This window comes from Vanessa tameamea, chromosome 20 (genome assembly GCF_037043105.1).
Source record: "Vanessa tameamea isolate UH-Manoa-2023 chromosome 20, ilVanTame1 primary haplotype, whole genome shotgun sequence".
In the NCBI taxonomy this organism is placed as follows: Eukaryota; Metazoa; Arthropoda; class Insecta; order Lepidoptera; family Nymphalidae; genus Vanessa; species Vanessa tameamea.
The window spans coordinates 6,049,695-6,067,652 of NC_087328.1; the positions used below are offsets into that span (position 1 = coordinate 6,049,695).

General features: G+C 31.2%; 1 protein-coding gene across 4 annotated transcripts in view; it reads left to right on the forward strand.

Annotated features, from left to right (window-relative positions):
- The first annotated feature begins 5,574 nt into the window (after positions 1-5,574).
- The window catches only part of LOC113401570 (microtubule-associated protein Jupiter), a 107,581-nt gene continuing 95,197 nt past the window's right edge, over positions 5,575-17,958 (forward strand). For 2 of the 4 annotated variants that reach the window (XM_064217991.1, XM_064217992.1), the window contains exons 1-2: positions 5,587-5,823; positions 12,740-12,844. In XM_064217991.1, coding sequence (XP_064074061.1) covers positions 5,765-5,823; positions 12,740-12,844 — 164 coding nt within the window. In that variant the 5' untranslated portion in view covers positions 5,587-5,764. Of the gene's footprint in view, positions 5,824-12,739; positions 12,845-17,958 lie in introns of all 4 variants that reach the window. The other 2 variants (XM_064217995.1, XM_064217994.1) reach the window with 2 other exon arrangements.

Here is a 17,958-nt window from a genome sequence, read left to right on the forward strand (position 1 = left end):
AAATTAAAGAATTTTAACAAACAAACCATTTCTAAGTGATATTGTATATCATTTTTTAACTAACAGACTTTTATTACATTTTTTGAATAAGTTATGAATTCTCTTAAGATCTTAACAAAAAACATTTTTTAAATTGATAACAAGTTGAGGAATAATATTCTTGCAACCATGTCCGTCTTAATCCAGGGTGCAATCTCGTTGATGATGTCAAGTGTTGGACAACCAGTGTATCGTCGCAGAAGGTATAAAAGTATTTTTTTGGACGAAAAGGGGCTGATACATCAGCTTACAGAAACTATAAACATTTGTTCAACAAGTATTTACATGAAAAAGAAAAATGTACTTTTATTGTCGGTTGTCAAGGAAGACGAACAACATTGAGTTTAGGCACAAATTCAACGTTGAAGCACCGCAAGGTTTCCCTATTATATATTATTGAGATTCTTATATTCTTCAGACAGATATTATAATATTCCAAGATATCTAGTTAAAAAAATACGAAAACATCGACCATCGAGATTTTTTACAGAAAATCGAAAACTACATACACAAAATTATCCATATATATTATTATTATAAATGAAGGATGGAAATAGGCTACCTTTTTATACCTAAAAAAACATACGACTGATTCTAATATTAACTAAACCAAAACCATAATTTGGTGGAATTATGGTTTTGGTTATTTTATGATGAATTTGCAGGTTCCCTAATTTAATCTAATAAAACTGTTTACTAGTATGAGTAGTTAAAACGTTTGCTTTAATTTCATTAGTGTAACAAGATCGAAACATAGGCATTTAAATGAAAAACGAGAAATGTTGTCGATGGGGAAATAACAGTTCCCACATCCAATTGCATCCAATATTCAATTCCTGATTGGGTAAACGGTAATTATGGCACAGAATATAGAAACAGTATAATGAGACATTATAATATTATATTTCTCTCCTGAGACAATAATTAGAATAAGCACAACAAAGCATAGTACAGTGGTTTTATGCGATTTATTATAACCGTGACTTCATCGGTCTCCAGGTACTGGTAATGCTAATGAGCTGTTGGTGGGGTTGATGAGGATGATTCATAGGCTGATTGTTATTTAAATGTTATTTATCTTTTATTTTGCCGTTTCGCATGGATTTGGTGGTAATAATATTTTATTGAAACTACAGTTTGTTCTCATACCAATGAAGTGACTGAAAAATACATAAATTAGCGACTCTATAACTTATCTTAATAAAATTTTAGCGTTATTAAGAAAAGGGAGATCTTTATTTTTGGCGCCCTTTTTTTATAAGCGTGAGATAATGATTACAACCTCATTTTTTCCTTTTAACTCAAATAGATATATAGTGGTGCCTGCGGCGACACTATAGCAATATATATGAAGTACAGTGAAACTATATGTTTTTTCATTACTATATATAAGGCATTCACTTATTGTAATAAGATAACACCTCGTATAGACGGTTTTATTCTACATAATAAAAGTACATAGTTCTTAAGAGTGACATATGACATAAGTTATAAAATGATATAAAAACAAGGAGGTTAAATATTACTACATTCACCCACACTTTAATTTAAAACATAGTCTTGCAGTCGTGTAGGAAGTCTGTGCTCTCTATTTGATCTACGCAAAGTTGCTTCCTCTTCCATAGAATTGGATCGATTTCCTTCAGGTGGCAGCTCTTCGGTGGATTCATAATTAGAATCTGATGTATTATCTTCCCTTGGTGAATTTTGTTCTTCATCAATCGGTACCTCATTTTCACTTAAAACATCAAATTCTCTTTGACTTTGGCCTAAAGGTGCTAAATTACGATTTGAAACGGTAGTTTCTCTACCATCCGATAAACGTATGTGGGAATAATTTGGATTAACGTGTATTAATTCCACCTCTTCAACTAGTGGTTGATATTTATTAGTGCGATTGCATTTTCGCATAAGTGCATGCTCCGAATTTATCAACCAACTAGGTACTGATACACCGTTTGCTGATTTTCTTGTGTGTGTGAACATTCTTTCGTGTGGCGTGCAATTTGTAGCAGTACAGAGAAGAGAGCGGATAGAATGTAATGCTTGAGGCAGGGCGAGTTCCCAATTCTCAATAGACATGTTTTTCGAACGTAATGCTAATTGTACAGCTTTCCATAAAGTAGCATTAAGGCGTTCTACTTGACCATTACCTCGCGGATTGTATGGTGTAGTTCGACTCGTTGCAATGCCACGATTATAAAGAAATTCTTTTAAATCAGAAGACATGAATGCTGTACCACGATCAGAATGTATGAAAGATGGCATACCGAATGTAAGAAATATTTCGTTTAGATTTTTAATAACTGTTTTTGAAGAGATATCGGCACATGGAAATGCAAATGGGAAACGCGAAAATTCATCAATTATTGTTAGTATATATTTGTTCTTCGTATTGCTTGGAATTGGTCCTTTGAAGTCTAGACTTAATCTTTCAAATGGAGCTGTTGCTTTAATTAAGTTAAGTCTAGGAATAGGATTCCGTACGTAATTAGGCTTTATTTCTGAACAAACACGACAAGATTTTATCATGTTTCTTATTTCTTCTATAGTGTATGGTAGATTCTTTGTTTTAATCCAATGAGCCATTCTTGTAACTCCAGGATGACATAAAGCTTCATGTAATGAAATCAATTTTGTGTGTTGTACTTGAGCTGAGGAACAAATACGTGATAATGCATCTGCAATGTCATTTTGCTTACCTGGCCTGTAAATTATATCGTACTTAAATGGTGCCAGTTCTAAACGCCATCTCTGTATTTTTTCGTTTTTAATTTTATTTGTCAATTTGTTATTAAACATAAATGATACGGATCTTTGATCGGTTATTAGTCGAAAAGGTTTACCAATAAGATAATGTTTCCATTTTTTTAAAGCTTCTACTATGGCATAAGCTTCTTTCTCAATGGCTGAATGATTTTGTTCTGTTAGATTTAATGTTTTAGAAAAAAATGCGACAGGTCGACCATCTTGAGATAAAACAGCAGCAATAGAATGGTCAGAGGCATCGGTCTCGACAGTAAGTGGAAGACTATAATCAATTGCATACACAGCTGATTTAATTATGTCTGATTTTAATGATTGAAATCTTTGTACTAATTCTTCAGAAAATGGAAATATTTTATTATGAGATATAGCATGAATTCTTTCAGAGAAATTAGGTATCCATCGACTGTAATGTGCAAACATTCCAACGATCCGACGTTGGGATGGTAAATCGTTTGGTGGTGGTAAAGACGTTAGAGGTCGAAGGCGATCAGCATCGGGTCTTATAACTTGATCTTTAATATTATATCCTAAAATATTTATCGTTGTTTGAGAGAATTTGCTTTTATCCTTGTTAATAGTGAGACAATACTTTCTAGCTGCAGCTAAAAAATTTTCTAAATTTTCATTATGTTCGGTTAATGTCTTACCACAAACAGTAATGTCATCTAAGTAGGCAAATGTATCTTTGAGTTTTTCTTCTTTTAACACCCAGTCAATGATTCTTTGAAAGCTGGAAACGCCATTAGTAACTCCAAAGGGAATACGTCGAAATTGATACAGATTTCCATCTGCTTCGAAAGCTGTATATTGTTTTTCTTTAGCAAGTATCGGTATTTGGTGATAGGCATTCTGTAAATCTATTGTGCTAAAGAAAAAATATTTCGATACTTGAGAAATCATTTCTTCTATATTAGGAAGCGGATATGCATCTAATTGCGTATATTTATTTATTGTTTGTGAATAGTCTATAACAAGACGTTTTTTATGATTTTCATTTTTTGTTATTAAGACCTGAGCTCGCCAGGGCGAAGAACTCTCTTCAATTATACCCTCAGCTAAAAGCTTTCTAATTTCTTGAATAATAAATTGTTTGTCATCTTGACTAAATCGGCGAGACTTTATTGCTATCGGCTTACAGTCGGCAGATATATTTGCAAATAAAGGAACGGCAGGAATTGACGCTTCTGCTACATTACAAACTATTATCGGCTCTTTAGGCCCTCCAAAAGAAAATTCTAAAAATGAATGTTTTTCCAGTATATCGTGACCTATAATTAAATCAGCACAAAGGTTTTTTACAATCAATAAATTTAAGTCATCGTAATCGTGATTTCCTATTTTTGCTGATACAATAGTTTTTCCATCAACTAGTGATGTGAAATTAGTCGATGCCATAGAAATAGTTTGATTACTAGGCAATTTCTTTAATCCGCAAAGCTTAAAAAAATTATCATTAATAAAGCTCACTGAGCTTCCAGTATCAATTAACGCGTGTGCTCGAATTCCCTTTATGTAGGCAGGCAACGTTGCTTTTTTTAACGAGCTTGGAGAAGCAGCTACTATGCATGCAGATGATTCGAATTGTTTAATTGTTGCCGCATTATTACATATTTTACTGCGACAAACGTTAGCAAAGTGGCCTTTCTTACCACACATTTGGCAAGTTACATCTAGTGCAGGGCAATTTTTGCGAATATGAATACGGTCACCACAAAAAAAGCATTTCCGTTTATAATTAGTTGCTTCTGAAGAACTTTTTCTACTATCATATTCAGATGATTCTGGTCGTACAAACATACTATTATCTCTAGATTTATTATTTTCAATAGCATTAACGCTGATATTATACTGCTGAGAACTAATTTCTGCTCCCTCTAGAGACAAGGCTTGATTGTAAGCGTCATCGAGTGATAAGTCTAAATTTTCAAGGAGACGTTGTCTTATTTTATTAGATTGTATTCCAGAAATAAATGCATCGCGTATGTTATCGTTTCTATTTGTTTCTGCATCAACATTTTTAAAATCACAGTCTTTTGCTAATTGTTTTAATGCCTGTAAATAATTGTCTATCGACTCTTCAATTTGTTGTTTTCTTGTTGCTAGAGCATGTCTTGCAAAAATTATATTTTTGGGTTTTATAAATATTTTATCCAATATAGCTATTGCTGTTTCATACGTGGAACATTCACTGATGTATGTATATATATTAGAAGATACATGATTTATAAGTAAATCAAGTTTTTTATAAGAAGTCAGTACTTTTTCTGACATGTGAGAAAAATCAGAAGCCGATAGAAAACTCTCGAATGTCCTTTTCCAATGTTCCCAATGTTTCGCTGCAGAACTATTGGAGGGATCAATATCTAAGCGATCAGGTCTCAAGTATTTATCCATCTTGTAAACACATTAAAATATTATGTAGAATAAATTGTAATAAGATAACACCTCGTATAGACGGTTTTATTCTACATAATAAAAGTACATAGTTCTTAAGAGTGACATATGACATAAGTTATAAAATGATATAAAAACAAGGAGGTTAAATATTACTACACTTATTCAATTGTATACATAAAACATTTTTTGTTTGTGGAAGCAATCTACCAATAAAAATTTCAATCGTTAGAATTCGTGCAAAATTGTGCAACAGCAGCAAGATTTACGAACAAAGGGAAATCATAATTCTTAATAATAACAGAGGTAACTACCATTTGAGGCCAGCTCGAACACCTACATTTATTTCGCCCACATCCTCCTTTGTCATAAACATAAAATGTGCGGCGACAGTTCGCCCTATAAACCCGACCAAACTGGCACGCGATATCAACTAACATATTTTTATTAACTAATTTGACATTTGTTAAAAAATTTTGATGTGACAGTTTTTGAACAATTTTTTTCTTGTCGGTATTTTTTAAAATTTTTCGTTAAATTAAGTGTCCAGTGTATTTTACTAATGTCATCTACACTCATATTCGTTGGGTTACCGGAGGACTCCAAAAGCTCCATAACAAAGTAAGTAAAGAGTATGTTCAATAAAGCCTGAAGTTTTGGCAATGGATTCCTACTCACTTTAAATGTATATATATAATAAATTTAGCTCAAAAAGTGCCGTCCAATCCATCTATATCAAGCAGACCTGGAGAAATTGCGATATTAAATCAATCCAATCAAGTTATCCTGTATTCAACTAGTTTCTTATAAGCACCCAAATCGTCATGATATAGTATTCATTCAAAATGTAAAGCCGCAGAGTATATAACCAATACTGAAAGGCTACCACCGGTTCCGAATGAATGAATTATAAATAGGATAGCAAACTGATGCGAATATCAACTTGTATTATAAATTTCTACAGTAAACTAAGCATACTAAGCTTAAAATAACCGCATGACTTATTCGATTTAAAAAAAAATAAGTCTTGCAGTCTCGGACAGTAGTTGACAGAAAGAGAATGTTATCCCTACACTACTTAATATATATATACATATTTTTATATAAGTATATATATTTTAGGAAAATTAAAACAATTTGCTATATTCGAATGGATATCTACATAATCGCACCAATCAGAATTCTTCCTATTTATAAATTAAGTATAAATAAAAACTTAATATATAATAATTTGATATAAGTTTGTAAAACTGTTATAGGCAATGAAAAAAAAAAAATTAATTTAAAAATATTAAATTTATATGATTGTATTTAAATGCCGATATGCTCATATTATTATTTATTTATTTGAAAGAAATATTATGAACTATTCGAGCTTTACAGTAGTAATTTAAATGACAAAAGCTGTTATATATGGCGCCAGAGTCTAGCAGATTCTAGCTTTAGTGTACACGATGCGGACACTAATTGCACGTGTGGGTTGTATCAGATTTATACATTGTGTGCTAGAAGGCGATTTTCGCTTTACAAATATCCTTGACTTTGCCTTATAAGACCATCTCGTATGATATGCTCCAATTGAGTATTATAATTCTAGACAGTACAATTATCTGTTGCCATAATTGTTACTTTAATAAATATTACATAATTTTCTTTATAAATTAATTAAATTGATTCTCTGCTTTAATTAAATCTTTTTTTTGTCTTATATATTTTTTTTGGATCATTTATTTCCAGACTTTTCCTTTTACATAAATAAACATTATTTAACATATAAACGTAAATAGAGGCGTGATGAGTGTGAGTCCGTGTTAAAAAAAAGAAACCTACACATTCCTGTCTATGAATATTTGAATGAATTTGTATTAGTTATGTCAGTTTTTTGTATGTAAAAAATACAGATGTAAAATTTGTTATTAAAAATAATTACAAAATTTTATTGAAATTCCTTTATAAATTACGCCGTAAGTTTTACGTAATGAGATTATTGAGAGCTCAGACATGACAGAATATAACTGGATAACTCTCGGGGAAGCCTCGCAGCTATGCGTCCGAGGGCTGGAACTAAACAATACAGATTGCAGAGACGCCGTCTGCAACTTGAATTAAAATAATTTGGTTTCAATTATTTTTTGACAAAAGTTTATTTTAAATATCATTATTTTGACTCTAAATTTTTTAAAACTTCAATCAGAATAGGTTGCGTGATTAATATGGCCACTTCCGCTTTATGAAGCTGTGACTGCCTGAAATATATTCACTACTTACACTGTCAATGTGTCGCTAACCAAGGCATCTAAGATGCTGCTGGTGCTTCATGCCGGTAATTATATGTCTATAATCCGTGACACGGGAATATATTAGTATGTACCTTTATCAAAAGAGTGGGTGGTACCCAGGCTTTTATGCATAAAGCCATTCGACTGGTACGGTCTGGAATTATTTAAATTAAATTCAAAATATTTTTATTATTATATAGTATTTTGTATCAAAAAAACAGAATTCAACTGTCATTCTGGAGTGATAATTTGACTTAATCGTCAACCAAATGTACCGCAACAGGTTTAGTTCAATAATATAACCATTCATTAGCGCATAAATATTCATACCTCCAAAAGTATGAAACGTTCGAAAGCTCGCTTATGACAGTCACGCACGCCGCGCTGTAGACAATGGCGGCGCGCCCTCGCGGAAGCTGCGCTATTACATGCTCCGCTACTCGTCTGCCGCCCTGGTATTTTGGACGCAGTATCTAGAATATTATGGGCTGTTTCAATGTCACATTGTTCTGCTAAATGATTCTGTGGTTAAAATTGTTATTTGAATACTATTATTATGGATATAGGTGTTGAATAGACTTCGTAGTAAGTTTGTATTTTTATTTATCATTTCGACGTGACGAATACGTTTTTATGGATACAAGGCTACAAAGACATACATTATATAATTTGTTTACGAAATAATAATAACCTTTCATTAAAATATGAATATGATAAATGCTATATAAATAAAACATACAAGGAGTGTTAGTATTTATAGCTTGCGTGTAATATCTCTATTAAGTTTCCATAAATTAGAAACCAGGTTTTGACACTTGTGTTATGTCCCACTGACATCCCTATGTCATATATGGTGTCGCCACTTGACCACTTTTCTGCCTGGTGACATATCTCGGTCAATCCATTTAGTACCTCGGTTCTATTTCTTTAGCGAGTTTTTGCTAGAAATGCACATGTATGGACGTAAGAATTTATAAAATACAGGGATCAATCCTTTTCTTTCAGTATCATTTGTCTTCGCAGACTTTCTTTTGCTGGGAAATCGATAGCTATTTTATTAAGTTGAAAACGCATACATTTTATTGAAGATAGTTGTTTTTAATTATTACATCAAATGTGAATATATATTTTTTTATAATTGTAAAATATAAAAAAAAAACTAACAAGATGATTAACTTGTCATAATAAAGTATTGTTCTATTAAGATAGTTTTTTTAATAGAAACCTTATCAAATCGATAACTCTGTCGATTGTATTGTTAGTTCAGTGTATTCCTATCTTACAGTTACAAAGGCTGTCTTATTTTGAAGGATCGTGATTGTTCATTTGCTTCATCTCTGTTACGATATCTATTAATTAGTGGTCTCAATAGAGAGCTATATAAAAAGAGATAGTGTCAATTAGAGAGTACAGTTGATTGTGGGGTTTTATTTACTCACAAACTGGTAGGGTGTGTTATAAATTACGAAATGTTTTTAACTGCACACAAATTGCTTTTAGGAATCTAAAGAGGGTATTGCTTGTAGATTTAAAAATTACATGTGATAATTTTTTTACGGTAAATGTTTTGATAGTAAGAGAGTGCAATGGTTACAGACAATTATGTTAAAACATATGTAGGAGTTATATTCATCCAAACAAATATTTCTAAACTATTTACCTGTTTAATTCCTACTATCATTACAAATCTACTAAGAATGTATGAAATTACTCCCATTCTCACGTATTGATGTTGGTAAATATTGTAAATTCGTTATTTTAAGATATTTGATGACCAAATACGGTTTATAAAGATGTAATTACAAAGTTTAGAGCTACGACACTGTTTGTGATAAACATGTTAATAACTGACTATTTATTGAAAAGTAATTCAGTTTTAGTCGATCATTGAACCCAGAAATAAAAAACTGCAATTTAGATATTTAATTTGTGGAAATCTATGGCTTTAGAGTTTCAAAGGTCGTTAATGCCAATGGAAATATTATTAAAATTAATGTACGTTATCATTTATGTGGATATCTTCATGGTTTTGGTTTCTGGTTTTTTTAAATGAATGAAACATGCCAATTATTTGTTTTAAATTAAATCTCTGACGACGACGAAGTCTCATTCTTATTTTATTCGAATTTTACTTTTACTTAAACACTTTATCTACGATATTATTTTCTTCTATACATAATTTGACCTAAATTTAAAAGCAAACAAATATAATAGTTTTGATTCACCTACTTTTATTTTTACTAAGAACAGGGGAAATTTTAGATATGGAATCGTGGTACCATTTGGTTCATGCATACATTTTTGGAATGAAGGTCGAAAATAAGTAAAAATAATTAAATTCTACACAATATAAAGATATTAAAGTTTGTTTTGGTAAACATATGAGTGCTATACGTAAATTTTAAGATGGTTCAGAAGATTTTTGAGAGAGATAGGATTTATTTGTAATTATTGATCCGATCAAAATAATCTGGCAGCCGTCCTTTTCAATATTCTTCTAAGTAATCATTATATTTAGTTCGCAGTGAAAGCGTAATACATGTAATTGGCTATAGCAATTGTCATCACTTAGATTCTTCGCTTTTTACAAAGACTTAAGTGTAGTATTAATCTTATGTAACCACATCTCTACTGTCTACTTTAAGGGCATTATGTTCAATTTCTGGTAAGTTATTCTGATCAGCCATGTTTCGTCTATTATATAATTTAGATTATTAAGACTATGAAATATTAGTTAAATTAGGAAGATCATTGCTATTATGTAGCAAGTATTTACGAGTAATCCCTAGAAACGCTATTTTAGGTAGTTGCTCGCAAGTATGATGGATTCTGAGGTAACCATGCAAATTGAAAATAAAATTAGCTTACTTGTATTGCGCAGTATACTGTGATAGCTTTTAGGTTGTCTACTTAAATCGTTAATAAATAAAGTTTATTTCCAAATATAACTTATTAAAAATGCATCTAAGCTTAAATTAGATTATAAATGAACAAAAAAGCACTAGAATATAGAAATAGCTAGAATTATGTTATTTTAATAAAGAAAATTGTATTGCACTAGAATTTATCCTCTTAGTAAAGCTTTTACGATATAATTATTTTATTGCGACCTTAATAAAGCAAACTTCTTGTTGAATTATGACTAATAAGGAAAGTTATGAGACGCCATCCATCACAAGAAGTGTAATGGGTGTCACATTCTAGTTCTCTCACACCTATCCAGCTTCCTTTTGCTCTTTACGACAGATACAGTTTCTTCCTTTGTACACCTACTTTGTGAACTGGATAATGCGTTAATTGTTATCTATGGGCATATAGGTCAAGGTACAATTTAACCACATGATACTAAACTTAGTTCCTAATTTGATTGTTAATTAACGCGTGCATCTTAACCGATGATTTCGGGTTCAAACTCAGGCAGGCACCACTGAATTTTCATGTGCTTAATTTGTGTTTATAATTCATCTCGTGCTCGGCGGTGAAGGAAAACATCGTGAGGAAACCTGCATGTGTCTAATTTCAACGAAATTCTGCCACATGTGTATTCCACCAACCCGCATTGGAGCAGCGTGGTGGAATATGCTCCATACCTTCTCCTCAAAGGGAGAGGAGGCCTTAGCCCAGCAGTGGGAAATTTACAGGCTGTTTATGTTTTTTATGTATAGGGTATCTACCCATTCTATATTAAAGTTTTATAATTCGCAGTCTTGGTAAAGCTATAACACTGAGCAATATAATAGGAATCATCTGCAAAAGTATTTAGATGATATTGAAAAATTAATGTTTACCGGTAAAAAAAATGCAATAGATTTCCTGTATGGAATCAAATCTCAATCCCCAAACGGTGCTGATGCTGTTGACGAAAAGCACATTAGAAATAAAATGTGTATCGTTATTAAAAAACTAAAATATACTTTTTTTTTTGGAAAATGTAAAATCACAAGAGCACAATTCATAGGCGTAAACGTTAGACGTAAACTATGAATACATTTAGGACGTTACCTTAGCGTGTGGCTAGTAAAGTAACAACACCTTAATGTGCTGGAACTCATTATAAGTTTTGGAGCTTATTGCCCACACTCTATTCATCTCATCCTCTTCAGATTGGTAGATAAACATCTAGCAGTATTTCATCAAATACATTAAGTTTTTCTTGCGGAATTTTTCTCTACCGTCGAACATGAGATGAATTATAAATACAAATTATTCCATTGACTGTGACCTCTCAGATCTCAGAAAAATAAAGTAAATCTTTTAAAATTATTCCTCTTGCGATTTTTATTCAGTATTACTTAAGATCTTTAATATTAATTAATTAATATCAATTAACAACTTCATTTTTTTTATTAATAAAATTAATTATAATCGAGGGTAATCATATTAATAAATACATTAATATATATTTCATTAAAAATATTTATAAATAATTATTTTTTATTATGATTAAATTTGTATGGTTGATAGAAAATAAATGACAAGGCATTTGACGCGAGAGAGTAGAATGATTTTCACGGGTCTCGCTTGGCTGACAGTAGCTTCAAGCGGGAAATGGCTAAGTTTCACTTGCGCTAATGATCTATAATATCATAGGAGACTGCATACACAAATATCTTTGATACCGTAATTTCACTTTCCGTGTGTAAAGTTAAAAGTTGGAAAAATATTGGTACTCATTTATTGATTTTTTATTATATGAGATTATTTTTATTTATTATATTTTTAATATTATTTAAATAATCACAGTATATGTTTTTGTTTTTATGTCAAAGTTTTTGATGTGTAACAAATTATAATTTGAAAAGGGCAACACTACTTCAAGTTATTTTAAAGTATAAGGACCTTTACAAAATAGAGGTTTGAAGGAGCCGTGACTATTGCCCGCAGCCGCTGACGTGGCGGCCATTAGCAAATGATTGCTAGTAATTGATTTGTGCCTCTAGTTTATCCGTTCTGGTCAAGCGACTTTTCATTTTCTCGTTTTCTGTTACGTGCAATGACATTTCAATTATTATAAAGACATATTTATGGAACAGTAGCCACGAGTATTATTTAAGAATCGACTAGGATTCGGACTAGGATTATAATAGTAAATTGTATCAAAAAATTTAATGTTTTGTTTGTTTATAATTTAGAAAATTAGTGCAATGTTGAGTCGAGTGAAACAATTTAATTTAAGATTAAGTTTTTTTTTATTTAGTTGAAAAATAATGTTTCTTTTATATCATTTACCTGAGCCACGAATCCTTTTTTTCGTATAGAGCCCCATCATCATCGCCGGAGCTGGAAAGCTTCGATCACTTGGTCACAACGGTAGATTTTGAAAACTCCTCGGTCAATACATGTGCAAAGCTCGTTGAAAGAGGGTAAGTCCGATAGTATTGGTATGAGTATGAAGTATTCGGATAATATGATTTATCTATAATGATAATATTGGCATTAAAATTTTGAACGAGAGAAATGTCAAATTAGTCACTGGAAATTGGTGGATGAAAGTTAGTTTTTCCTAAATCCTATAAATAGTTTCATTTTTATTTTTGTAGGATTGTGCTCAATTATAAGTGTATACGAAATTAGGGATTATAATGATATTTCTATATTAAAACTATTTTGAAGAGGATATGCAAGTTCTAAAACAACGCTACTTTTATTTTGTTCAAACGTTCTAACGTATCTAGTTCAGGATATTGCACATTGTTGTGTGATCGCTTTGTGTTGCAAATGGGAAAGCGAACGAAGGCGTTAATTTTGGCTTTTAGCCAAAGGCGGTTTTCCTGAAATGAGGAGCAACTTGTTTATGTTTGCAAGTGAAATATTACTTTAGTTTCATTTGGTTTTAATTCGAATTTGGATGTGTAGTATTATGATATTTTTTTGAATTAATTTTATACTATGCCCCAATTGTCAGTTAAATGGTCACTTGAGTCGGGCAAATGGGTTACCTGATGGTATGTGATCACCACCTCTAATAGACATTGGTACCGTAATTTTTTTTTAATTATTCTTTACATTGCCAATACTAAAACTAAGATGTAATTAGTTGTACCTAATTCTTCAAATCGGAACACAACAGTAATAAAAACAAAGGGCTTACATAAAGCCTAGCACCATGCATGAGTATTTTTAACGCTTGAGAAGTAGAACATCATGTTAGAAAAAGGCTTGAGGCTTTACTGTAGAACATCATGTTAGAATAATTATCCCATAATATAGCAATTCTGAAATCCTTTGAGAATTTACAAAAAACAACGATGTTTGGCATGAAGTAGGTATATATGACATTGTAAGACCGCGTAACCCAAATGAACACGAAATGATCATACCGTCCCGTCTCCGGCTGGCACGTCCTTATTTATGGCCAAACGATGCCAAACGATCGATAGAATAAATAATGTCGTGATTGATGAGTTGCGCCGACGTACATTGTTACAGAGCGATTGTGATCCCGACCTGCTTTTCAAATAATTATGTATTTGGGTCATGTATCAGAACTTTTTACATGCATATAAAACTTAATAATATCTGTGTCAAAAGAGAAACAAACATATCACTTGTGATATGAATTTTGTTAAAAAATAACAGCCGCGTTACATTTTTATCAAACAAATGACGAGTGCTTGCGTACCTCTAAATAGCTTTATTGATGGTTATGGCTAAAGCCTTTATCATGAATAGTCTATAACATTTTTCAATAAAATATCTACTCGTATATAGAGCTGTTTTTTTTTTTTTAAATTTGATTAGCAAGTTAGAGCATAATAACATTTCAGCTTTATAATATAAATATAGACAATGAAGATTTTATGGTTTAGCACTTTGAGTTTACCGAACTATTATTGTTGTATCACTAATGAAATTAAATAACATATAGGTAATTCATAATTTTAATTTCCTCAATAAAAACTTATACTTCGTTCCCATTTAACAATCATTTGAATCAGTCTTTTCGGTAATTATTTAATGACTCATTGCTTATCTCGAGTGTATCAGCTTCCAGGTCAGTTAATTGAATAAACCCTTCCTGTACGATTAAAAACAACCATTAATTGTGGAGAGTAAAAGTCAATTGCTTCTGGCGATATCTAATGGCCGATGCGGTCGTTCATTACGGGAGATATGTGCTAATGTGATTATTTATTTTTAAACGGAAGGCGTTTCCCTAATCGCATTCTTTCTGTTTCTAGATTTTTTTATACAGTAAAAGATATTTTTTTTTTATATTAAAGCATTGCTTGAATAGAAAATTTACGTGGTCCCAGAGTTTAGACTTTGCGCAATGTGCCTGGATTAATAACGCTCAGTCATCAATTATTCTACTGTTAAACATTTCTCTATAGCTGTGTTCTAGTTTGAAGGCTGTCAGTGTGACAGGCACTAGGGATGTAACATTTCAGATTTCATGGCTGGTGGCGTATGTTAGTGGCTTATACATGTTCTAATGCCTATGATTGCGGGAGAAGGAGACCATTTACTAATTAAATATCTACATATCGGATGGTAATTTTTCAAAAAGTTATGATATCTCACGTTATTTGTTTTTATTTTATTTTATTAACACTGATGTCAAAAGCTAGTTTTTTTTTTATTTAACGGGGTTTTATTTAGTTTCACGAGGTTCCTCCCACGTCTTTTTTCATATGTTTATTCAAATAGCATTGCAATAACTCTCGAACCAAGCTAAAAAATGTAAAGTAGCGATTTTATTTACACAAAACGACTAATGTGATATTTATTTTGATAAGGATTAATAATACTGTATGAGAAATAAATATAGACAAAACTAGCTGTTACCCGCGGCTTTGCTCGCGTAGAAAATGGATATATTTACAAATTAACTTAAAACTTTACGTTAATGTAAGACCTCTTTGTATACGACATTGGTGTGTATTTCAGCCCTTAGGGTAGAATATTCAGAAATGCTTAAATACGTATCAACTCATTTTTAATCAGTGGCACAAAAATAAAGTTTCATGCTTCTAACTTCAAAAATGACGGACATCCAGATTAACCTATATTAAAAACCTTATAGGTTGAATATGCAGAAACGCTGAAAAAAATACGGATCTACTCACTTTTAATCAGTATCCCAATAAGAAAGTATCATGTTTTTAACATAAAAAATTACGGACTTCTAGACTAATCTATATAAGAAATGTCCACCCCAATAAAACCCCTTAGAGGTAGAATATCTAATAACACTTTAATAAGTATTTAATCATTTTTAATACGTACTCCAAAAATAAAGTTTCATATTTTTAGCTTAAAAAATGATGACTTCCATAAAAACTTTCAACCCTTATTTCACCCCTTTAGGGGTAGAATTTCCAAAATTCGCTCCATGGTAGGTGTCATGATATGTTAGTTTATAAGCGTACAGCCTAAAATATAAGTTTTATGCTTCTAGTTTTAAAAATGACACTACTTTCAACAACTTACAACCTTTCATCCCCCTTTTCAACCCTTTACAGCACTTTTTTCCAAATAAAGAGTAGCCTATGTCCTTTTTCAGGCTCTAGACTATTTGTGAACCAAAGTTCATTTAAATCGGTCCAGTAGTTTTGGCGTGGAAGAGAGACAGACAGACAGACTTTTGCATTTATAATATTAGGTATGGAAGTATGGATTAAGATTTATTTCATCGCATTAATTTAAACTTAAAGTGATATTTATTTATAAAAGAAACATGTGCATAAAAGATATAAGCTGTCCCAGGCGTTTTGGTTAACGTTCATTAGCATATTAATTTACTGTGTGCGTAAACTGTATGTTTTTGTTAAGTCAACGTAAGCCATGTTATCATGAAAATACACTTTATTACAAAATGTTAAATTTCGTCACTACCATCAAATTAAATAACTATGTATGTAATTTACTACAGTTTTTTCAAATTATTTAAAAAATGGGCAAGTACCAAATTGAGCCTAGATTTTAAAAAAGGGAACTCGAAAAGCGTTTGTTTTATGCTATATACTTACATATTATACGAAATTGTTTTCGTATAACATGTAGGTATATTGAAAATATATATTGTTTAATAAATTAAAAAATTAATATTCTATAATAATTCTAAAGTTTAACACGAATGGATTCGATAATGCGTATATAAATTGCATTTTGTTGACGTTTATACGTGCACTGTCGATGATATAATGTGGAAATGAGTTGTAACGACTTTAACCGCCCGTATTACATATACGCCTGTAATATTGTCACTCGTGACTTGCTAGGAATATTTGCTGCACAAAATATACCATCGCTTTAAGGCAAATGCGATCCCACTCCTACCAAGAATTAAGCACCCAAGTGCTGTATACTATTGGATTGTATGCAATGAATAATATGAACCAGTTCTCGTAATTTACATTCGAAATGTTTACGCATTGTACGATAAACGAATGTAAAACATATATTCTTGGTACATAAATTGTGGTGGAAAAGCCTCGCGGGATATTTTACGGTCCCCTGAAGTGTCCAACGCAGTTTCTTGTGCGTGACGTCACGATTTTAGCGAAATAATACATTGATGTATGGGTGACGTTCACATAGCAAGAACAGAAAATTTATTGAGACAAACTTAACGATATCTCGTATTTACTTAGTCTTGTGATGAGAATATTTATTTAATCAAAGGTTTAAAAACACAAACAAACAAAAACTCACTATTGTTTATTTATTGTACTAAACTATTGCTTTCGTTTTAAGGACCTCAAGCTTTTCTTTATATTTAGGTTAAACTTTATGATATGTGATACATAAAAATTAATTATTACAGAATTTCATATGATTGTTTCTGTTATACTCAGAGAAAAATATAATAAATTATCTTGATTTAAAGGTAAAAATTCTATGTTATGACGAGCCCTTTTAAGTTTCATATAATTTACGATTTTCTACAATTGTTTTAACTCATCGGAACCTCCTAAAGTTAATTTTTTCGTGTTGTGAAAAATAGTCAAATTAAGCTGTGCTTAAAATAATACAAAAATAAAAATTTTTTATTTGATGTTTTATTAAAGTCTGCACGTTAATCTGATTTTCCTTTATGCGTAAGCGGTGCATAACTAGTTATTCTATACTTTTTTTTTATACAAAAACATTCAATATGTGCTTAGACGGTCCATTAAACAGTTGCCTTAACCTAAGCTACAAATTTAGGTACGCATTACAGAATTCTAACATGTGGAATGAGTTTATAACTTAATTAGTACGAAACTTGTACATATAGCATAAAGTATGTATTCATTGACCTGTAGTCGAGCATCGTCGTGGAAAAAGTTCGAAACTTTATGAGAAAAATAAGGCTTTATACCAGCTAACGGACATTCTCCCTCTCTTTTGGATCTTACACTTTTCTACTAATGTATCTATTATTCTATATATATATAGAATTTTTTTTCCATTTACATGTTTCCATTAAATTGGTTATTATTATAAAGTAGGTAATAGTAAAAAAGAAAAAAAAATAGGTTTTTACGGTATT